General features: G+C 37.3%; 1 protein-coding gene across 6 annotated transcripts in view; it reads right to left on the reverse strand.

Annotated features, from left to right (window-relative positions):
* Window positions 1-10,485: 10,485 nt before the first annotated feature.
* Window positions 10,486-20,506, reverse strand: part of REPS2 (RALBP1 associated Eps domain containing 2) — a 227,911-nt gene continuing 217,890 nt past the window's right edge. For 4 of the 6 annotated variants that reach the window (XM_087871424.1, XM_060686702.2, XM_034434664.3 and 1 more), the window contains 2 exons: window positions 16,929-17,034; window positions 10,486-15,766 (listed from right to left, as the gene is read on the reverse strand). In XM_087871424.1, the coding sequence (XP_087727550.1) occupies window positions 15,698-15,766; window positions 16,929-17,034 (175 nt within the window). In that variant the 3' untranslated portion in view covers window positions 10,486-15,697. Of the gene's footprint in view, window positions 15,767-16,928; window positions 17,057-20,506 lie in introns of all 6 variants that reach the window. The other 2 variants (XR_015728266.1, XR_015728265.1) reach the window with 2 other exon arrangements.

The raw sequence follows: 20,506 nt of genomic DNA on the forward strand, positions 1-20,506 counted from the left end.
TCTTTGAACACACTGAAAATGCTATACAATTATTAAATATTCACTGTTAGTTTAACACTTCTGCTTTTCTCTGACATTTAACTGTAGCTTACATGTAAAAAAATATATTCCTATTCAGAGAGATTCTTCTATTTCGATTTTATATTTTACAGCTGGCAGCAGCAAAGGAAGAAAGGTGACTTCAGTCAGTTATGGGCCTCATCTCTGCATGAGCCCAAAGTTGAAAAGATGCCATGGGAAATGTTTTGAACTCCAATTTCATATGAAATATCCACTATTTGGAAATTGTACAGGTTGAATATATATTGAATATATATGGATGAGTTGTTTTCCACAGTTAAACACAGACCAAAGCCAAGCTCTCAGCCAATATCTTGAAAGTTTGCTTGAACTAAGGCTCAGAGTGGCTGTTTTTCTAATATAGTTTTGACATATTCCAATAAACTTTAACAGGTGTGGAGTAGAAATTGTAAATTCTCTAATTAAAGGAATGTAAAAGTTTAAAGTAACGGGGAAATGTGATAAATGAACAGGCTAAACTTAAACAGGAGCCCAAATATCTGCCTGACAAAATTTTCAAAGCATGTCAAGAAAATTTATTCTAATAACCTGGACTTAATTATGAACTAGGCAGAAAGTTATTTTCCAAACCAGCAAATGAAATTTCAGAGAAGTCTAATACATATCAACAACTGTTAATGTAAACTGGTTGAGATTTACATATGGAGTTGTTCTGCAACATGAAAGCATGACATCAACTAAGGTGTCCCTCTGCTTGTGAGAGTTAAGTATGCCCTTTAAAAACTGGCCATGTTGTTCTACATGCTGTTAGGCTGTGAAAATCAGCAATATGTGTGTTGGAAATGAGAATTATGGCAATCAGCACAAAACATCTGGAGGTGCTGTGCCAAAGATAGAATCTTGGGCGTATCCACACTTTCATTAGAAATTGGTGACATTTCAAACTGTGTTGATCCTATTACTGCTCAAAGGTTTAGATGGAGACCGAGGGCTTATAATACATCAGCAAATCTTCTCTCAGCAAGTGATGGGAAACATTTATTTTGAATTTGTGCTTGTCATCTGATTGCTAGAGATTTCATGCTGTCTGAAAAAAGATGCTGATAATTCCAAAGAGAAACTATTGTGACAGTTTGGAAGGCATACAATCCACCAGCAAATAATCTCTGTATCATGTAATTCACAGCTGGTAATGCAATATAAACCATTGTGTGAAGTGATATTGCTTTGCATGTTTTATTTGAATCCAAAGCAAGATCACTATATATTTATGATAATGGCTTGTCTCCAAAATAGAATTATTTGTAAGTTCTCTGAAATCCTCAATAAGTTGTGTTCTGCTCTTCTACTCATGCTGTCTAGACTTTACAGCTCTTTTTAAAGGGCTTGTTTTGCTCTTAGTCTTTCCTTCCTGAGTCCAGCTCGTCATTTCTGTTCTGAAAATTTGATGCAAAGTAGGTTCCACTCTTTCTCTGCTAGTACCATAATTTGTGTGCTAAACAGTGACAGAATGGGAGCAGTATATAAATAATTGGAAGCAACCCATATAGCTAATGTCAAAGAAGGGAGGTCATTATACTGTTACAGTTTTGAGTTCTATGTTTCCTGCTGTGGCCCATTCAGTTTTATAGTACACTTTGTGTTTGGATAATTCTCAAGGAGCATTAGCCTCCTGAAAGATTTTCAGATTTATAAGAAATTCCGAGAGGCATTAGTTGGACTGACCTAACAAAAAGAGAGCTTTTCTACTGCTAAGGCAGCTACAAATATATAAATGCTGTTATAAAGTGGATATTATGGCATAAGCTTAAATTGGGGGAAAAGTCTTCCAAGAGAACAATATACTATTTCCCCCCAAAACAACAGCAAAATATTTTCTTATTTAAAGAGAGCTAAGGACATATATTATAGACTCCTTGGGGAAGCAAAGCAAATCGGGATACAGCCAGTGTTTGGATAGGAGGCCATTGAAACCCTTCACTATTTTTTGTCTTGAGTTCCTTGCTGTAAGAAAGCAGATATAAGTATCATTAATTAAATCCAGGCAGTTGTTTAAAAGAAATACCAAAGAAACTAATAAGGGATAGCTACAGATATGGTTGCTTCTACAAAATAATCAGCAACTGGAAAGATATTTGATTCATCTGAGCAGTTTGATGCTAGGAACACAGCTATGTGGATTTCTGCTCATATTTTTTCCAGTGACAGCTGGTGAACATTTGTCCTATCACCTAATACTATGCTCTTTACTATTTAAGGAAGTGAATAGAGCTGCAGAATACATATTGAATAAACAAATAGTAATGTAGATAACAGTTTGGTGGGTGCAGGCTGACAGTAATGAATGGCTTAAACACACCCAAACAAAGTTCATTAATATGGTATTTAAGGATGTTGCAATCATGATTATCTAGGATTTTCTTTATTAAAAATATATTTTGCTTTTTATCTAGAGCTCAGGATGGCAGATATACATATCATTCCCTCCTATTTTACTCGATGACATCTCAGATTGTGTTGACATAAACTGATCCAAAGTCACCAAGAGAGCTCCTATGACTGACTTGAAATGGGGTCTTTGGTGCCAATCCAATGCCTTAACCACTGCATTACACTTCCTCTCAGTGAAATGATTAAGCACTCAAGTAGCTGTTTGCTGCCGAACCCATGCTTAAACACCCTGACACATATGCCCCATTTGTGATACAAGCTGATGCCAGTGATATGGATGTAGGAGCCATGCTACTGCAGGTGAATGCTAAGGAGGTTTTATGACCCTGCATTTACACCTCCCAAAAATTAACTGAGACCAAAAGGATGTGGGTAGTTTGGGAGAGGAAGCGTTTGGAATACAATGGGCATTGCTAACTTGGAGGCATTTCCTAGAAGCAGCAAATCAACTTTTTGAGGTGTGGACTGATCATAAAAAACCTGGAAGTCTTGAAAACCCCAAGGAAATTGTCATTTAAGCAAGTCCATTGTGCACAGTACTTTAATCATTTTAATTTCATGCTGCGTTATATCCTGGGGGGGGGGGAGAACTTCATTGCTGATTCTTTATCCAGATTACCTCAATATAATAGTGCTAGACCTGAAGATATCCTGCTAGTTATCTCTTCTAAGCAATTAGCTGCTCCAGTGATGAAAATTGGAGTCTGAGCTCCCTAATGAATTGTGTGAGGAATTAAAGGGAGATTAAAAAGTGGTGTGTAGTTTCTGTCCCGAACAAATGACTACACGATGCAAGATGGATTGGCATGGATTGGTACTAAATTGTATGTGCGTATCAGCAGGCCCCATCCTACAGTGGGTTCACAATTCCAAAACTGGTCATTTTGGTTTTGTAAAGACTTTGCACCTGATCAAGAGACAGTTTTGATGGCCTTCATTGAATGACATTGAAGCTTATGTCACTAGCTGTCCCATCTATGCAGCTGCTAAATGGCCCCCAGGGAAGCCCACCGGACTCTTATAGAAGGGCCCCATGGAAAAAAATATCCATGGACTTTATAGTGGAACTGTCCAAGAGGAATACATTTATTTGAGTTGTTACAGATCTTTTTTTCCTAAACAATTGCATTTTGTTCCGTGCACTAAAATATCATCAGCCAAGATTCTTGCTAAACCTTTTATTCAACATGTGTATAGGTTACACGGAGTTCCTGACCACATTATCTCGGATAGGGGGGTGCAATTCACTTCCCAGTTTTGGTGAGAATTTCTCTTAGGCTCTGCCCATCATCTGCAAACCAATGGGATGTGTGAATGTACTAACTCAGTTCTGGAACAGTACCTTTCGTGGTACTTAAATTATCAGCAAGGTAATTGGGCTGATCTACCTTTTGCAAAGCTCGCTTATCATAATTCAGTGCATAGTAGCATTGTTTTCACCCCGTTCAAGGTAGCTTCTGGCCAGGATTGTTCCCATACCAGAACTGCCCCAGAGAAGCCTCTAATCCCCTCCTTGGTGGAATGGATTGAAAGCTTCAACATACCTGGCCAGTAACATGTAAGGTGTTGGAAGATGTGCATCAAGCCCATAAGAAACAGGCTGATAAGGAGGGCAAAACCAAGAATTCCAAGTGGGTGATAAAGTATATCTGTCCACTAAATATTTACAGACTACCCCAAAATTAAAGAAATTGGGACCTAAATATGTGGGCCCATTCCCAATTGTAAAAATAATTAACCCAGTTATTGTGCAGTTGAACCTGCCAAAGAATCTTAAATGGATCTATCCTGTGTTTTATTATAGTTTGCTCAAGCCTGAAGAGGTGTCCTCTTTGCCCTGCTCAGCCAGCCCCTCCGGTGCACATTCTGATAGAGGGGGAACAGCATTTTGAAGTCAAAGAAATTTTAATTCCAGAAATCAAAAAGGGAAAGTACAATACTTACTGGCCTGGAAGCATTTTCCTCCTTTGCAATCGGAAGGGGTGGATGCTCGAAATGTTCAGGCCTTTAAGGTCCAGGTGTTTCACAGGAAATATCCTATAAGCCTGTAATGTTGCTTAATTGACCTATTTCATTTTGTGGTTCCTATTTTAATTTTGTATTGTGCCTTTTATTCTTTTCTAGGACTAGCACCTCTGTTGAAAGGGGCCTGAAAGTAAGCTGGATCTCCAGAGTGCGGTTTGCAGTTTGCTTGCTCTCAACTGACATAGAAACAGAGGGGAGGGGGCATTTGGGATGGGGAAGAGCTGGTGTGAAGCATTTCTGTGAGAATTGGGAGATTTGCACTTATGAACTGTGGCGTTGCTGCATGGACTTTTCCAAGGCCAACCATCCTGGGAGTCCGGAGACATATAATACCTGCAGAGGAGTTTTTCTCATAACATCCTATTCGACACTAATTGGTCTTTCTGTGCTGGACCCTGGGGGGAAGATTTTGGGGTGACTTTCGATGTGTAACTTTTGTGCTGATTTTCCCAGATCTTGCCTTGCTTTTGCTGTTATTAGTTCATTCTTAGTAAAAGTACCTCTCTTCTAAATCAATAGAGTCAGGGGGTTTCGTGCTGAAGAAGCTTCTTGGATGAGACGCAAAATGTTTCAAAGAAAAACAAGGAAGTCCAGTGGCCTCTTGAAAAAGCATCTTTGGGACAACCATGACACGGATGACTGAGAATCTCCATAGATACGTCTCAGTTAAGTTTTATACGACCTGCCCAACCAGTCTAGCTCTGAGCAATTCCAAATAACTTTAACAAATATTTAGAATAACCCTCATAGAAACCTTGCAAGTTCCCCAGCCTTCTTACCAAGATCCAGTCAGCTTACCAAGATCCAATCACTTGAAATCGCCAGCTATCTGCAGATGTAGTAAGAATGGAGAAATAAGCCTGATTTGCTGCTTTTAGGTAAACCTTGATAAAAGTTCTTACCTGGACATGGTTGAATTTACTGTTTGTATTCTGAAAACCACATGGTGTGGGACAAAGTCCATATATGTGATCATGTCCAAGCCCATTGTCACTCATTTCAAGCTGTAATTAAAACCTCAGTTGGGCTGCATGGCAGAGTTTCAGAGACAATTCTAAATTCCTTTCGAGTCCATCAGTCAGCTGTGAACTGATTCAATATCCCCCTCCTCCCTATAGATGGGTGACATGGCACTCCCAAGGCTAAGAGGGAGTGATGTGTCTGACAAAGAACTAATGTCACATCACCCAACACCAAATTATGTTTCTATTGCCCAAGGCAAAAATCAGGTCTAATGCTCTCTCTCTTGTGAGTAGGATATTCAATAATCTGGGTCAGGTTGCCATGGTGGCTGTAACCTCCAAGCCATCTCTGATTCTATGGCCAGAGAAAGCATGTTGAGTTCTGTTAGAAAAAATAGTTTGGGAAATTCCATGATCTGGGTTACAGATCAACTGGTACAAGGGAAACTATTATGTTTTATTTTATTTTATTTTTTATTTTATTAAATTTCTATACCGCCCTTGTCCTGAAGGACTCAGGGCGGTGAACAGCCACGAGATAAAACACATAAATACAAAAAATTTAAAATGAATTAAAAACGAATTAAATAATTTGGCTGAATTTAAAATACTCCATAATTTAAAACAAATTAAAATTTACATTTAAAAAATTTACATTTAAAAAGGGGAGAAGATTTAGGCCAGGCCAGCTTGATGGAATAGGAAAGTCTTAAGTGCGCGACGGAAGGTACGCAGATCCGGGATCCTCCGTATCTCCGGGGGGAGCTCGTTCCAGATCGTAGGTGCCCCCACAGAGAAGGCTCTCCCCCTAGGGGCCGCCAGTCGACATTGTTTGGCCGACGGCATCCGGAGGAGCCCCTCTCTATGGGAGTGTACTGGCCGGTGGGAGGCTATTGGTGGTAGGAGGCGGTCCCATAGATAACCAGATCCTAAGCCATGGAGCGCTTTAAAGGTGATAACCAGAATGTTGCATGGAGGCTAGTACAATGTTTGCAATCCCAACTGATTTCTTTGGTTGAATTTCACAAACAGGGATTCACACTGGTTATGGCTGATGCAGTTCCCCTGAAACCTACCACAGATACTAAAATGACAACAGTCACACACACACCCTCAGTTAGGACTGTAGTTAATGTCACACTTTAAACTCGGGAAAGGCACATTTTTGAGAGGAAAAACCCAACGTGACCCCCTGTCCCAGCCAGGTTTTAGTAATGCATGTCATCCATAATTGGTCGTAAGGTATTATACCCATAATACCCATAAGGTATTATTACAAGCTAATCTTGTATTATGTAGCAGATGGAAAACAAGGTTTGAGAGACTGAGCCTTCAGTTTCAACAGAGGAACATGATATCAGTACCAAGCGGTGAAGCCATCTTCTGAGAAAAGCCTATCACCTACCATACTTTCCCAAGGTCAATAGCAATAGCAATAGCACTTAGACTTATATACTGCTTCACAATGCTTTGCGGCCCTCTCTGAGCAGTTTAGAGAGTCAGCATATTGCCCCTAACAATCTGGGTCCTCATTTTACCAACCTTGGAAGGATGGAAGGCTGAGTCAACCTTGAGCCTGGTAAGATTTGATCTGCCAAACTGCTGGCAGCCAGAGATCAGCAGAAGTGCCTGCAGTACTGCACTCTAACCACTGCGCCACCCCGACTCCCTCAGTAGGGAGAACAGTGATGAGTAGAAAGAAATATAAGTGCTAAAACACTGCTAACAATTTCTATAAGGAGCTGCATTGTATACTTCTTGTACTTGGAAAACAGAGGAGACTGCACTGGAACATGGAGTGGTTGGAAGCTGTCTGTAGTGTTGACATGCCACAAAAGCACGCACATGCAATCCAGGGGGGGGGATTCCAATTCCCGTTGCTATCGGATCGCTCGTGAGTGCACATTCGCACAGGGCGCTTCTGCACATGCACAGAAGTGTCAGGGAGGAGGGAGGAGCCTCCCGCCACTGGTTCACCCGATCCCAATGCGAACCGGTAGCAACCCATCACTGATACAACCCAAGAGTACCAGCTACTCCTGGCCTTACAGAGCATAGAAATGATTGGTTGGTTTCTGATAGTAACAGAATGATGAGCATTTCCATAGTAAGACCATTGTGATTCATTCTGAAAAGAATCATTAGGGCAGGGGTGTAAAACCTGCGTCGTCACATGACGTATTGGGATTTCCCCCCCTTTGCTAAACTGGGTGTGGGAGTGGCCAGAATGTGACACATCCAGCCTATGGGCCACAAGTTTGACAGACCTGCATTAGGGCATTTGAGAATCCAAACAAAGAAAGCTGGAATCCATTGTTTAAATACAAGCAATTAGGCAAACCAGAGAATAGTTATATGGTGAATATTTGTGTACCTAGTTACCATAAAAAAAAGGGAAAATGTACACAAAATAATCAAAGTTACCAGGCAATTGTTAAGGAACTATATTTTAAACACATGGCAAATAAAATGTTCCAAAGCTTTAAAAAAAAATCTGGCACAAATAACTGAAATACCAGGTTATAACCATTCTAAATTTCAGAGTTGGAAGGATTTTGGGAATTCTATTTTATACAAGAGACCATAGAATCCTTGCTTGCTGGGAAACATGAACATCCTTTCTATTTTCATGCCTTTTGTGAATGTGATGACATTTGTGTCCAGTGTAATGGTAATGCAGCAGCAGCATTTATAAAAATTCAATATAGGAAACTTTTGGACAAAATTTCAGTTTATCTTGCCTAGTATGTATTTGGAAGCATGTTGAAGCTGGTTTATAATCTGACAAAACCTGATTTAATTCTGGCCTCCTGACATGTTTGTGGATATAGTCTAGAAATGTGGGTTCTCTCCCCCCCCTTTATCTTCTCTTAAGAAGCCAATGCCAATGAAACCAATGATTTTTGATTGTAAACCATATACTTGCAAAATATAAGACATTCAGATTTAATGTACCTTACTTTGGGCTTGGTTATCTTGCAATTATCTTGCTATTCTGGTTGACAGAGCCTAACCCTTCTTAAGAGAGAGCTTCAATGCAAACCCTTTAGTGCTTGGCCTTGATCATCAGCTAATTCACCCACTGCCAGATTTTCTTGAAAAAGTGATTAATCATACAGCCTTATTTTTCAAGAACTATAATTATAAAACTCTCAGGACAGGCTTCCCAGATCTAATATTTTAATTAATTAGAAAGAGTGACACTGTTATACCTTTGACAGGGTTAACTTTTTGAAGATGTTATGACTAGCTTTTTTTTTTCCTTGCCCACCATAAAATTTACATTGCAAACTAAAACATTAAAATGTAGTGCATTTCTTTACTTGCTTGGATCTACTAATGATAGTTGTTCTGTTATTACAGGTAGTCCCCAACTTACAACCACGATTGAGCCCAAAATTTCTGTTGCTAAGTGAGACATTTGTTAAGTGAATTTTGCCTCATTTTATGACCTTTCTTTCCCAGTGAAGTGAATCACTGCAGTTGTTAAGATAGCAACATGATTAAGTGAATCTGGCTTTGCTTGTCAGAAGGTTGCAAAAAGTGATCACATGACCCGACACTGCAACTGTCATAAATATGAGTCAGTTGCCAAGCATCTGAATTTTGATCATGGTGATGCTGCAATGGTTATAAGTGTGAAAAACGGTCATAAGTCATTTTTTTCCAGTGCTTTGTAACTTCAAATGATCATTAAATGAACTGTTGTAAGTTGAGGGCTACCTGTTCCTTTGTGCCATTAATTACTAATATGGGAAAGTCCATAGTGGCAGAAATAAATTACTTTTGAAACTTGGAAAAAAGTGAAAAAAAGTTGGCTGCTTTCACAAGCATAGTAAGTCATTATTAGTTAATATTCATATTATTATTATTATTATTTTGCTTTAATTTATATGCTGCCCTTCTCCGGAGACTCAGGGCGGCTTACAATGCATTAAGCAATAGCCTTCATACTTTTGTATATTTATACAAAGTCAGCTTATTGCCCCCACAGTCTGGGTCCTCATTTCACCTACCTTTGAAAGGATGGAAGGCTGAGTCAACCTTGAGCCTGGTGAGATTTGAACTTGCAGTAATTGCAAGCAGCAGTTGCTAATAACAGTGCTTTAGTCCACTGTACTACAGGCTCTATTAAGTTTAATATGATGTTGCAGGCTAGGTTTACTCAACATGTTCAGTCATCAACCAGGTTTACAGGCTGCAGTAACCAGGTTTACAGAACAGGCTATGCCAAAACCAAAATAAGAGCCTTGATAGTACAGTGGTTTAGTGCACCCTGTCATTAACACAGCTGCCTGCAATTTCTGCTGGTTCGAATCTCTCCAAGGCTCAAGGTTGACTCAGCCTTCCATCCTTTCTAAGGTAGGTGAAATGAGGACCCAGTTTGTGGAGGCAATAAGCTGACTTTGTATAAAATATACAAAAGAATGAAGGCTATTGCTTAACGCATTGTAAGCCGCCCTGAGTCTCCGGAGAAGGGCGGCATATAAATCAAATTAAAAAAAAAATGCATTATAATTCAGTACAGTGTGTTACTCTATAATTGTTGCACATTGTCTGCTGTTTCTTGTGCCTGGTCTAGCTGTAGAAAATAAAAATGTAGAATCATTTTATAAGTTCATTTAAAGCTTAAATGTATGAGTGTTAATAGATGTGAAAGTATTGCAAAAATAATTTATATTAAAAATACATACAATAGTGGTAAAACCTGTGACTCAATATGGGTCAGCTTAGCCTAATATCCAGCTGCTAATTATTGAATAGGTAATTTCAAGGGTTCAACTGTTCCTTTTTTGAAAAAAGAAGAATGACATTGCTTCAGACATTCAGAGCATATTTGGATAAAGCATTGTCTCCTTTAATTTCCAATGCACTAATGTTTCTATTCATATACACAGGGATGTACATGCTATTGCATTGTATTTCATTCTGAAATGACAAAAATTTGTCTTAGCATAGTATAGCAGTTTGAAAAAATATAATGATCTTAAGGATTTATATACGAAAAAGTTGGTAGATGAGCAAATCACAATACGTATCTTTAATAGCACAGTATAATCATATAGCAAATAAAACATATTTTTATAATGTTAATCACTTGCAATAATCATGCTCTAGTAAAATAGATTCTCTTATTTCATAGAGTACACAAATTATTTACCAGTTTTTCCTAAATAGAGCTATCAACCAAAATATTTATTTCAAACTTGATGTGTGCCTGTGTTAAACACTCAAGATTTGGCAGTGTTACTCCAATCCTAAGGCTATTCAAAATGCAAGAATTTCTTTCCAAAGATTTTCCATAAAATTCTCCTCAAAATTAAATGTAATCGTCTACAAGAAATCAAATTAGACTGAAGACGATTCTAACATAAATAGTATTTACATTGTGAGGAGAAAATACATAACTTTAAAAAAACCCTATTGGTTCAACTGTAATTCATTGCTTTTCCTTTCATTGTTGAGAGCAGTTGTGGATTCAGAATATGTTCATCTGCTTAGTCAAGACAGTCACCTCCAAATAAATCTTATCCTACCCATTCTAGTTATTTAGAATCTTAATGTTTTATTTTCTACTAAAGTTGCAATGCAAAACTGACACCCATGTACCTCCCCCCCCACTGGACCCTCTTCCTACCCATTTTTGGAATATGGCTCAACATAACAAATAAAAGCTGACGCAAGTTGCTTATCCCTAAAGTAGGAACTCTAAACATTATTTTAAAAAACACTCACACACATATTAAATCATTGCAGTTAATGTTCCAAAACCACAGCATTAATCATGCTCATGGTGTAAAGTTACTGGAGCCTATGATTTCTTTTCTTTTTTATTATTTAAAATGAGACCACCAGTGAAAATTTTGAAAATGAAAATCAAATATATAAGAAGCTTAACTTTTTATATAGCAGCTTATTCTATAAGAAATTTAACTATGCCAGCTTCAGAACTGGCATTATTCCTGACCCATGTTTTAGGCACCATACTGGAAGAAGGTGACATGGTTTTTGACTCTTGTATGTACATGGTCTGCACTGTTGATGCAGTGACTATGGTTTCCTAGTGCAACACTGGCAAAGAGCTGTTAAGAATTAAGGGAGAAGTGAGGTGCTCTAACCACACTCCAGAGAATATGTCTTGAGTAAATAATGGAAATACACTAACAGATGACTACTGATATTTAAAGGGATATAACTACCAATTGTTAGAGGGAATTTCTAAATTATGTTGTTTTAGGCAGTAATTATTATTGACTCAAAAAAACAGAATATATTTAGTCTAATTAAGTATTTTTGCACAAAAGATTTTGATAAAATTGAAATTGTTCCTCGAAATGATTATTTTAAACAGCTCTGTATTATATATAATATTTCCAGATTACTATTTCAAACATTGTATAAATACCAATCAAGACATTGTTTTGTGTCCACTTGAAGTATATTTAAACTGATGACATTTGTATCGTAATCCTATGTAAAAATTTGCATAAAATTGCTCATTGTTTAAGATTTATATAGTGCAATCCTAATAAAGTTCCTTATATGCTTCATGAGTATATTAATTAATCATCAAAATAAAGTGATGAACCAGTTTTACAATCTGAGTATAATCTAAAACTCAGCCAGAGGATCTGTTAAACTAGCCTGAGTTTTTATGTGTAAACTTAATTTTAAACAAAGTGTATTTTGTGTTCAAAGGAATGGCTTCATATTTGTGTTTATGCTGTGCAGTTCTGTCACCACCACTTGAGAGAATGGCATTTTCTACAGGATTAAATAAAAGCATAAATTACAAATGTGATTGGGGCCAAGAACACAATTAAGATTTTCACTGTATGAAAACAAGACAAAGCAAATTGTGATTAGTTTAATGGAAATGGGTAGGATTTTGTGATGTTGGATTGTATGCTGGCTTTACAAGTTAATAAGACCTGGACTCTAAAAATGAATAATATGGGCTATAAAATGAACCCGTCTGTTTCAGATCCACAGACCATATAATCCCACATGCATTTTAATAGTAGCCAGATAGCTGCCTTTTGTGAGCAAAGACAACCTTATCCTGGTCTCCTTCTCAACCCAAAGAACTGATACACTGTGGTCTGCTGCCTTGAATACTAAAGTTCTAATGAGGTAGTATGGTCACTATTAGTTACATATCTATTCCTGTGAATTGGTTAATCTCCTTTACAAGGATTCTAAATCATGAGCATGTTTTCAGTAATGTACAATGATTTGCAAGAAAAATGTAAATGTAAATGCAGAATATTTTAAAAAAAGCTTTTCTAGTTGCCCCTTTCCCTAAAGGATCACTTTCTCTGTGGACATGGTAATCTCAGCATGCAAATCAAGGAGTACTATATACTATTTTAATGCAAGCCAGACAATGTGTCACAGGTACAACATGTATCATGTTTCTTATTTGGCACAAGGGAATTTTGGGGGGATTTAGAACACTAAGTGGAATTGATACCATATGTTAACAACAGAAGCAACATATTAATAAAATATTAATTCCAAAGGAGGGGAAATGACTTGTGAACTGGTAATAACTTCAACAATTAAACACAAACAATTCTAGACACAAAGCTGCTCTGCTTTAAATGAAATACACGTTAACCTTTAAATAATGACTATTATAATCTGTGGATAATAATAGCTTTTGTAAGCAAAAGCACTACACTAAATTTTTCAGTATTGCTATTTTTGTAAATAATTTCATAAAATGTAAGTAGCAAAGTGCACAATTTATAATTGGAACTGATGCAATGAACTAGTACCAATTCTACTGGGCTGACTTAACTAATCAACATGAATGTCTAGTAGTTTCCTAGCACATAGTTGTGAATAAATAACTTCATAGTATGGGATAATATGCCATCCATTAAAGAACTAGAATTATACACTGGGTGCACAATTATTAGGCAAGTAAGTATTTTGACCATATCATCATTTTCATGCATATTTTCCACCTCCAAGCTGTAGAAACTTGAATGCGTAGTGGATATAAGCATATCAGGTGATGTGTATTTGTGTAATAAGGGAGGGTGTGGCCTAAGGAGATCAACACCCTATATCAATGTACATAATTATTAGGCAGCTTCTTTTCCTCAGGCAAAATGGGCCAAAAAAAGAGATTTAATTGATTCTGAAAAGTCAAAAATTGTAAAATGTCTTTCAGAGGGATGCAGCACTCTTGAAATTGCTAAGATATTGGGGTGTGATCACAGAACCATCAAACATTGTGTTGCAAATAGCCAATAGGGTTGCAAGAAACATGTTAAGAAGACACACACATTAACTGCCAAAGATTTGAGAAGAATAAAATGTGAAGCTACCAGGAACCCATTATCCTCCACTGCTGTCATATTCCAGAAGTGCAACCTACCTGGAGTGGCCAGAAGTGCAAGGTGTTCCGTGCTCAGAGACATGGCCAAGTTAATGAAGGCTGAAACCCAACCACCACTTAAACGGCAAGACTGGGCCAAGAAATATTTGAAGACAGATTTTTCAAAGGTTTTATGGACTGATGAGATGAGAGTGACTCTTGACAGACAAGATGGATAGGCCAGTGGCTGGATCAGTAACACAGAACTCCACTTTGACTCAGACGCCAGCAAGGGGGAGTTAGGGTACTGGTATGGGCTGGTATTATTAAAGATGAGGTAGTTGGATCTTTTCAAGTTGAAGATGGACTCAAAATCAAGTTCCTACTGTCAGTTTTTAGAAGACACTTTCTTTAAGCAGTGGTATAGGAAAAAGTCTGCATCTTTCAAGAAGACCATGATTTTTATGCAGGACAATGCTCCATCTCATGCATCGAAGTACACTGCGTGGCTAGCCAGTAAAGTCCTTAAAGATAAAGAATAATGACATGGCCTCCTTCCTCACCTGACCTAAACCCTATTGAGAACCTGTGGGCCCTTCTTAAATGGGAGATTTACGGTGAAGGAAAACAGTACACCTCTCTGAACAGTGTCTGAGAGGCTGTGGTTGCTGCTGCACAAAAAGTTGATTGACAACAGATCCAGAAACTGACAGACTCCATGAAGGGAAGGCTTATGACTGTTATTGAAAAGAAAAGTGGCTATATTGGTCACTGATTTTTTTTTTTGAAATGTCAGAAATATTTATTTGTACATTTTGAGTTGTTTGTTTATTATTCTTAACAGATGCAAACAAACAAGTGAAATGGGCAAATTTTCATTTTTCATTTAGTTGCATAATAATTCTGCACACTAATAGTTGCCCAATAATTGTTCACACATAGATATTCTCCCAAGAAAGCCAAAACCTCACTTTTACTTTCTTAAATATTCAGGTTTGAGATTTATTAACATTTTGGATTGATTGAGAGCACTATAGTTGTTCAATAATGAAATAAATCCCCCAAAATACAACTTGCCTAATAATTGTGTACACAGTGTATTAAACTATGGTTGCAGGTTACTGTACATTGCTTCCTTCAAACTGCAGCAGAAATATAAGAACAGTGACAGTATGTCAGCTTCAGTGGTGAAATCCAAATTTTTTTACTACCGGTTCTGTGGGCGTGGTTTGGTGGGCATGGTGTGGCTTGATGGGCATGGTAGGGGAAGGATATTGCAAAATCTCCATTCCCACCCCACTCTGGGGCCAGCCAGAGGTGGTATTTGCTGGTTCTCCAAACTACTCAAAATTTCCGCTATTGGTTCTCCAGAACCTGCTGGATTTCATCCCGGTCAGCTTCCAGAAATAGGCAAGCAATTGATATGCAGTGATAAGTTGTAGAAAGAAGAGTGTGGATATATTTTATCAATACAACAAGATTTGTGCTTCTACCAAAGGTCATTAGTGATCGTAAAACAAGTTAGGGAAACTAGGAAGATATTATACATGATAAATACAATGTCCTATAAATGTTTATAGAAAGCATATGAAAATAATAGTTAAAAGTATGAGACGGTATTAAGCAAAATATAAACTAATTTTTTGGATACACACATACAAAATATAAATGTCCTTCTCCCTGTCCTTTGGAAATAAAGGGTTGGCTAGATTAGTGGGAAAGTAGTCTACGTACTATGGTTGTTATTTGGATGGTGTGCATCTTCTTGCCAACAAGGTAACTGGTACAAGAAATGTAAAGATATCTGGCAACCATTTCTTCCAGATGAAGTTGCCTTATTAGAAAAAAAAAGCCAACATATTATACAAAGTGCCGTGTTTCATAGAACAAACTGTGTGTAAAAATAATGTCATAAGACAGTTACAGGTCGGTGTTGCTCCAATTGAGTTTCCAGTGCAATCCGTTCCTTGTGAACTTCCTAAATAGCACAAATAATATGAAATAATTAGAGAGCAACTTGGTAGAAATATGCATATATAAAAAATAATTTTGTTTTAAAATGCAAACTTATGAACTCTACTTTTGCAGTTTCTGAGTTTCACTATGTGTCCTTTCAATAAACTATAGCAATAACAAAATAAACTGACATTCAAATGTTGGATAGCTTGGTAATGTGAATGCTCCACCATCATTGCCCTGATTTTTTTTTTAGTTTAGTTTATATTGTGATTTCTTAAGAAGTTTCAATACTGTATATTAAGATACAAATATTTTTTTTCCAAAATATTCTTTAAGTTTCTGAAAGCTAAACCATGGACTTTTGATCTATCTAGCACTATTTTGAACTCTACTGTAATACTGATCAGGTGAATGCATTCATTGATAAAGAGTTTTAGGGATCATCATTGAATTAACTCAACTTGGTCAAAAAATATGAAAGAAATGCAGTCAATAACCCATGTCAATCACTTGATAAGAAGTACCACTGGAAAGAATATTAACGTTAATAATGTCACATTTTTTTCCTTAGATATAGGCAGTAAATAAATTATATTTCAGAAAACAGTTGTTTCAATTTTATTTATAATTTAGGAGTTCTTCTGCTGTCTTATTTGTTAGAAATTGATTTATTTGCAGTTAAGAAAAATTCTGATGAGTATCTTATGTACTATAATGTATTCTACTGTATATGTTATATATATTCAAGATATATTAAATATCAAAACCCAAATTATTACTGCAGCAAAGTATCTTTTGCATCAAAAAGATTAATTAACTAAAAAGAAGACATGTTTTATTTTCCATTTCAAATACATTTTGAGTAATGGGATTGTATCTGCAAAAAGGACATTTCCTCATCGCATGACCACAAAGTTTTATTTTTTTAAGTGCTAATATGATTACATATAAACATTTATTCATACAGGGACATGAAGGGAGAGGGTAGCTTCTGTCAGTGTAGGGAATTCACATTTATAACTTTCATAAATATATTTAAATTTATTTAATTCATGGAAGGTTCCTTTTCACTCCAGTTCTCAGCCACCCATTCTTCTATTTCAAGAACATTTATATTTTATACTAATGTTTACATTTTCTTCATGTACAAGGGCAAAAAGAGATGCATGAGCATTCCTTACCTTCAGTTGTTGCTGGAGTTCACTGTTCAACCGAACTAGCACTGCATTAGCTTCTTTGTTTTTACGAATAGCAGTCTGAATAGCTTTCTTCTGTTTTGAAGACTGTCTGCCAGAGATAAAGACAACCCCTATTTTTAATTAGTAGGACAATCTGGATGATAGACAAAGAGGACATGGTGGGTTTAAATTAAAATCAAGGCAAAACATTGGGGTGTGCATCTTTAAAATATGTAATTCCCATAGAAAGTCAATACAATATAAGTAAATTATTGCTATGGTCTCCAACTTGATATCTAATTTCCCTATAGAATTCTCTTCTGTGTTTCCTTCTTTACTACTGATAGCCTTTAGAATCAACTTTATTTATAAGAACAATTTAGGCCCTCAAATATCCCAAACTCTTATTCAGATCTTTCTGAACTGACATAAACAGCCTTATCATAATTTGTATGTTCTGCAACATTCTAACATAAAACATTTTTCCAATTCCAGATGTTAAAAAAGACTATTTCCATAAATATACACTCATCTAGCTTCGGATAAATCCATAAGGAGGGATCGCTAATCCAAAATGGTGATGTATTGAACTAATTGCCCTCTCATTATATGGTCACCTGTTTCATGAGGAAATTACTCTGTGTGGCATACAAGCAACTCATAAAAACAATTTTAAAAAACATTTAGGAAAAACAAATATTATTATTATGAAAAGGCTAAGAGAAAACATCAGATTACAAACAATGGAGCCATTTCATCAGATCTCCATCTCCTTGAGATCCTAAGGCCTATTGATACAACCAGGTTTTAAGGAACTTCTGAAATGTTGAGAGAGATGGGACCAATTTTGCCTAAGGGGGGATGATATGCCACAGGAAAATTATTTGATTTACACCCCAGTTTTATCTTGTATCATTCACGGTATAATGCTGTCACTTTCTATTTTCCCCAACAAGATCCTGTAACAGGAATGGATTAAGAATGAGTCCCAAATCAGAACTTGGCCCCAAGTCACCCAGCAAATTTTCATGCCAAAGGAGGTATAGAACTCATAATTTCCCAGTTTCTAGCCCAGCACTTTAAGAATTACATCAAATTGGGGAGGCTTCCGGTGGCTCTGCGGACTGACGAGGACGGTCTCTATAGACCGCCAGCCACCTGATCTGTTAAAACCGCCCTGACAGCGCTAAACAGCTGTCCGGCGGTTTGAAAAAACTCTCCTTTGGGCAAAGAAGGAGAGGAGAGTCGGAGGGGGTGGGTAGAGCTCCCCGTAAGTCACTGGATTAATTCCAGGGACTCAGAGGGTGAGAGCTCCCCAGTTCACCCCTCCCAATGCTCCGGATCGCTGGTGCCTCTGTTTATCAGAGCAAGTCGTCTGCGTCCAATTCTGCCGGCAAACAGTGAGTTTTAATGATTTCTATCAAGGCAGACAGAGCGGAAGCAAGAGTGCAAGCTTTTTAAAAGGAACAGAACTTAACTCCGTGAATACATTGTTGCAAACGGAGCTCTCTTGAGCTGGAGGCTGGAGAGGAAGCCTTTGTTATGGGCGGAAGGGAAAGTGAAACTTAAAGGGAAACTGCTTGTTAAGAGCCCTCTGCCTGAAGAGTAAACTGCTGGGGATTGAGCATAGTTTGAAGAGAGGATTGTTTATTTTGGAAAAACTTTGAAATACATTTTGTAAGCCTGTTTATAAGATTCTGTGGCTGCAAAAGGAAAAAACTTTTTTTTAAAATAAAATGGCTGCTAAACAACTAAAGCCACCAACTTCTAAAGGGGGAGGAGGTTCCCCTGTAGTGACTCAAAAACAACAACTTCCGGCTGATACACAGTCACAAGACCTTAAAGAATTTATAATGGGTGCCCTGAATAACCAGACAGAAATGATGAAAGAATTTTCAGAGGAGTTAAAGAAACTTACAAGTGTGGTGGAGGAAAAACATAATGAAATAAGAGATGACATTGTTTTTGCAGTTTCAGGACTGGCTACTCATATGTTAAAGATTGAGGAGAGAGTACGGGAAATTGATGATGCTAACTTGGAGCTTGCAACTAAAGTAGGAGAGGTTATGATACAAACAGAAAAAATGGATGATGAAATGGTTATGTTACAATACAGATCAATGGAATTTGCCCTGAGGCTGAGAGGTTTGAAAGAAAAGAGTGGTGAAAATTTAAAAGATGTTTGCTCCAATGCTTTAGCAGAGCTGATCTCAGAAAGGCCAGAAGATGTGGCAATTCAAGTGGACAAAATTTACAGGGTCAATTCCTGGCTGGCAAAACAAAAGCAGCTACCAAGAGATGTGGTGATTTATTTCACAACAAGGAGAGTCAGAAATGATATTTTGCAAGCTTCTTACAGAAACAAAATTAAAGTGGAGGGACAAGAGTTGGTGGTCCTGAAAGAGCTTCCTCCTAAAATGTTAAGAGACAGAAAGCAGTTTGGTTTTTTGGTGAATGAACTAAGAAACCAGCAGCTTCAGTACAGATGGGATGTTCCATTTGGGATAATAGTGACATACGCTGGCCAAAGATATCGCTTAAACACAGTTGGAAAGGCAAAAGATTTTTACGCCAATGTTTTAAAGGCTGGAAGGCCACCCTCACCAGGGGGTGCTAGAAAGCAAATGGAAATTACACAACAAGAGAAAGACGGAGGGCAACCACAAACTTATGCTCAAGCATTAGCTGGAGGAGCCAATCTGGAAGAAGATCCACTATTGAGTGGGGGTCCACCACCAACTCTTGAGCCATTAACGATGATACAGCTGCCAAAAGATCAACGATTGACAAGAGCTACTTACAAACAACATCTGGCACAACAGCCTCAAGATTCAACTCAACAAGCCCAAAAAACACAAGCAGTGGGAGGAGCTAGGCCGAAGTCTAAAATGGCGGAGGAGGTTCAGCTGATGCTCTCAAAGCTTGGAACGCCCAGAGATGGCAAATAAATTTCTATCTTGGAATGTTAATGGTTTAAATTCTCCACAAAAAAGAAAGAAAATATTTCATTATTTGAAGCAATTTCAGAACGATGTCATTTGTTTGCAAGAAACGCATATTAAATCCTCAGACCAAAAGTACTTGATAAATTCGAAATTAGGTACACATTTTGTGGCATCAGCACCAGAAAAGAAAAATGGACTAGTTATATACGTTAAAAGAGGCTTAGTGGCCAATTTAATTGAGGCTGACACTCAGGGTAGATATATTGCAATCGAATTAACAACACAGAATGGGAAGCTGCTTGTAATTGGAGTATACGCACCTAATCAACAACAAGATAAATTTTACAAACTTTTACATACCAAAATATTACAATGGGATTATAGATCTTTACTTCTAATGGGTGATTGGAATGGGGTATTAAATACCCAGAAAGATAAAAAAAGTCTTTCCAAGACTTCCATGCGTGCTAAGTTGCCTAAATCTTTTTTTGATATCTTGGAGGATATGGAGCTTAGAGACATTTGGAGAGAAAGAAATGTATTGGAGAGTGATTTTACTTTTTTTTCAGATAGGCATCAATCTTTTTCTAGGATTGATTTTATACTAACTACAAATGATCTTTTTTCTAGGGTGAA

The sequence above is a fragment of the Pantherophis guttatus genome, chromosome 5 (assembly GCF_059756535.1).
Source record: "Pantherophis guttatus breed Tessera chromosome 5, ASM5975653v1, whole genome shotgun sequence".
Taxonomy (NCBI): domain Eukaryota; kingdom Metazoa; phylum Chordata; class Lepidosauria; order Squamata; family Colubridae; genus Pantherophis; species Pantherophis guttatus.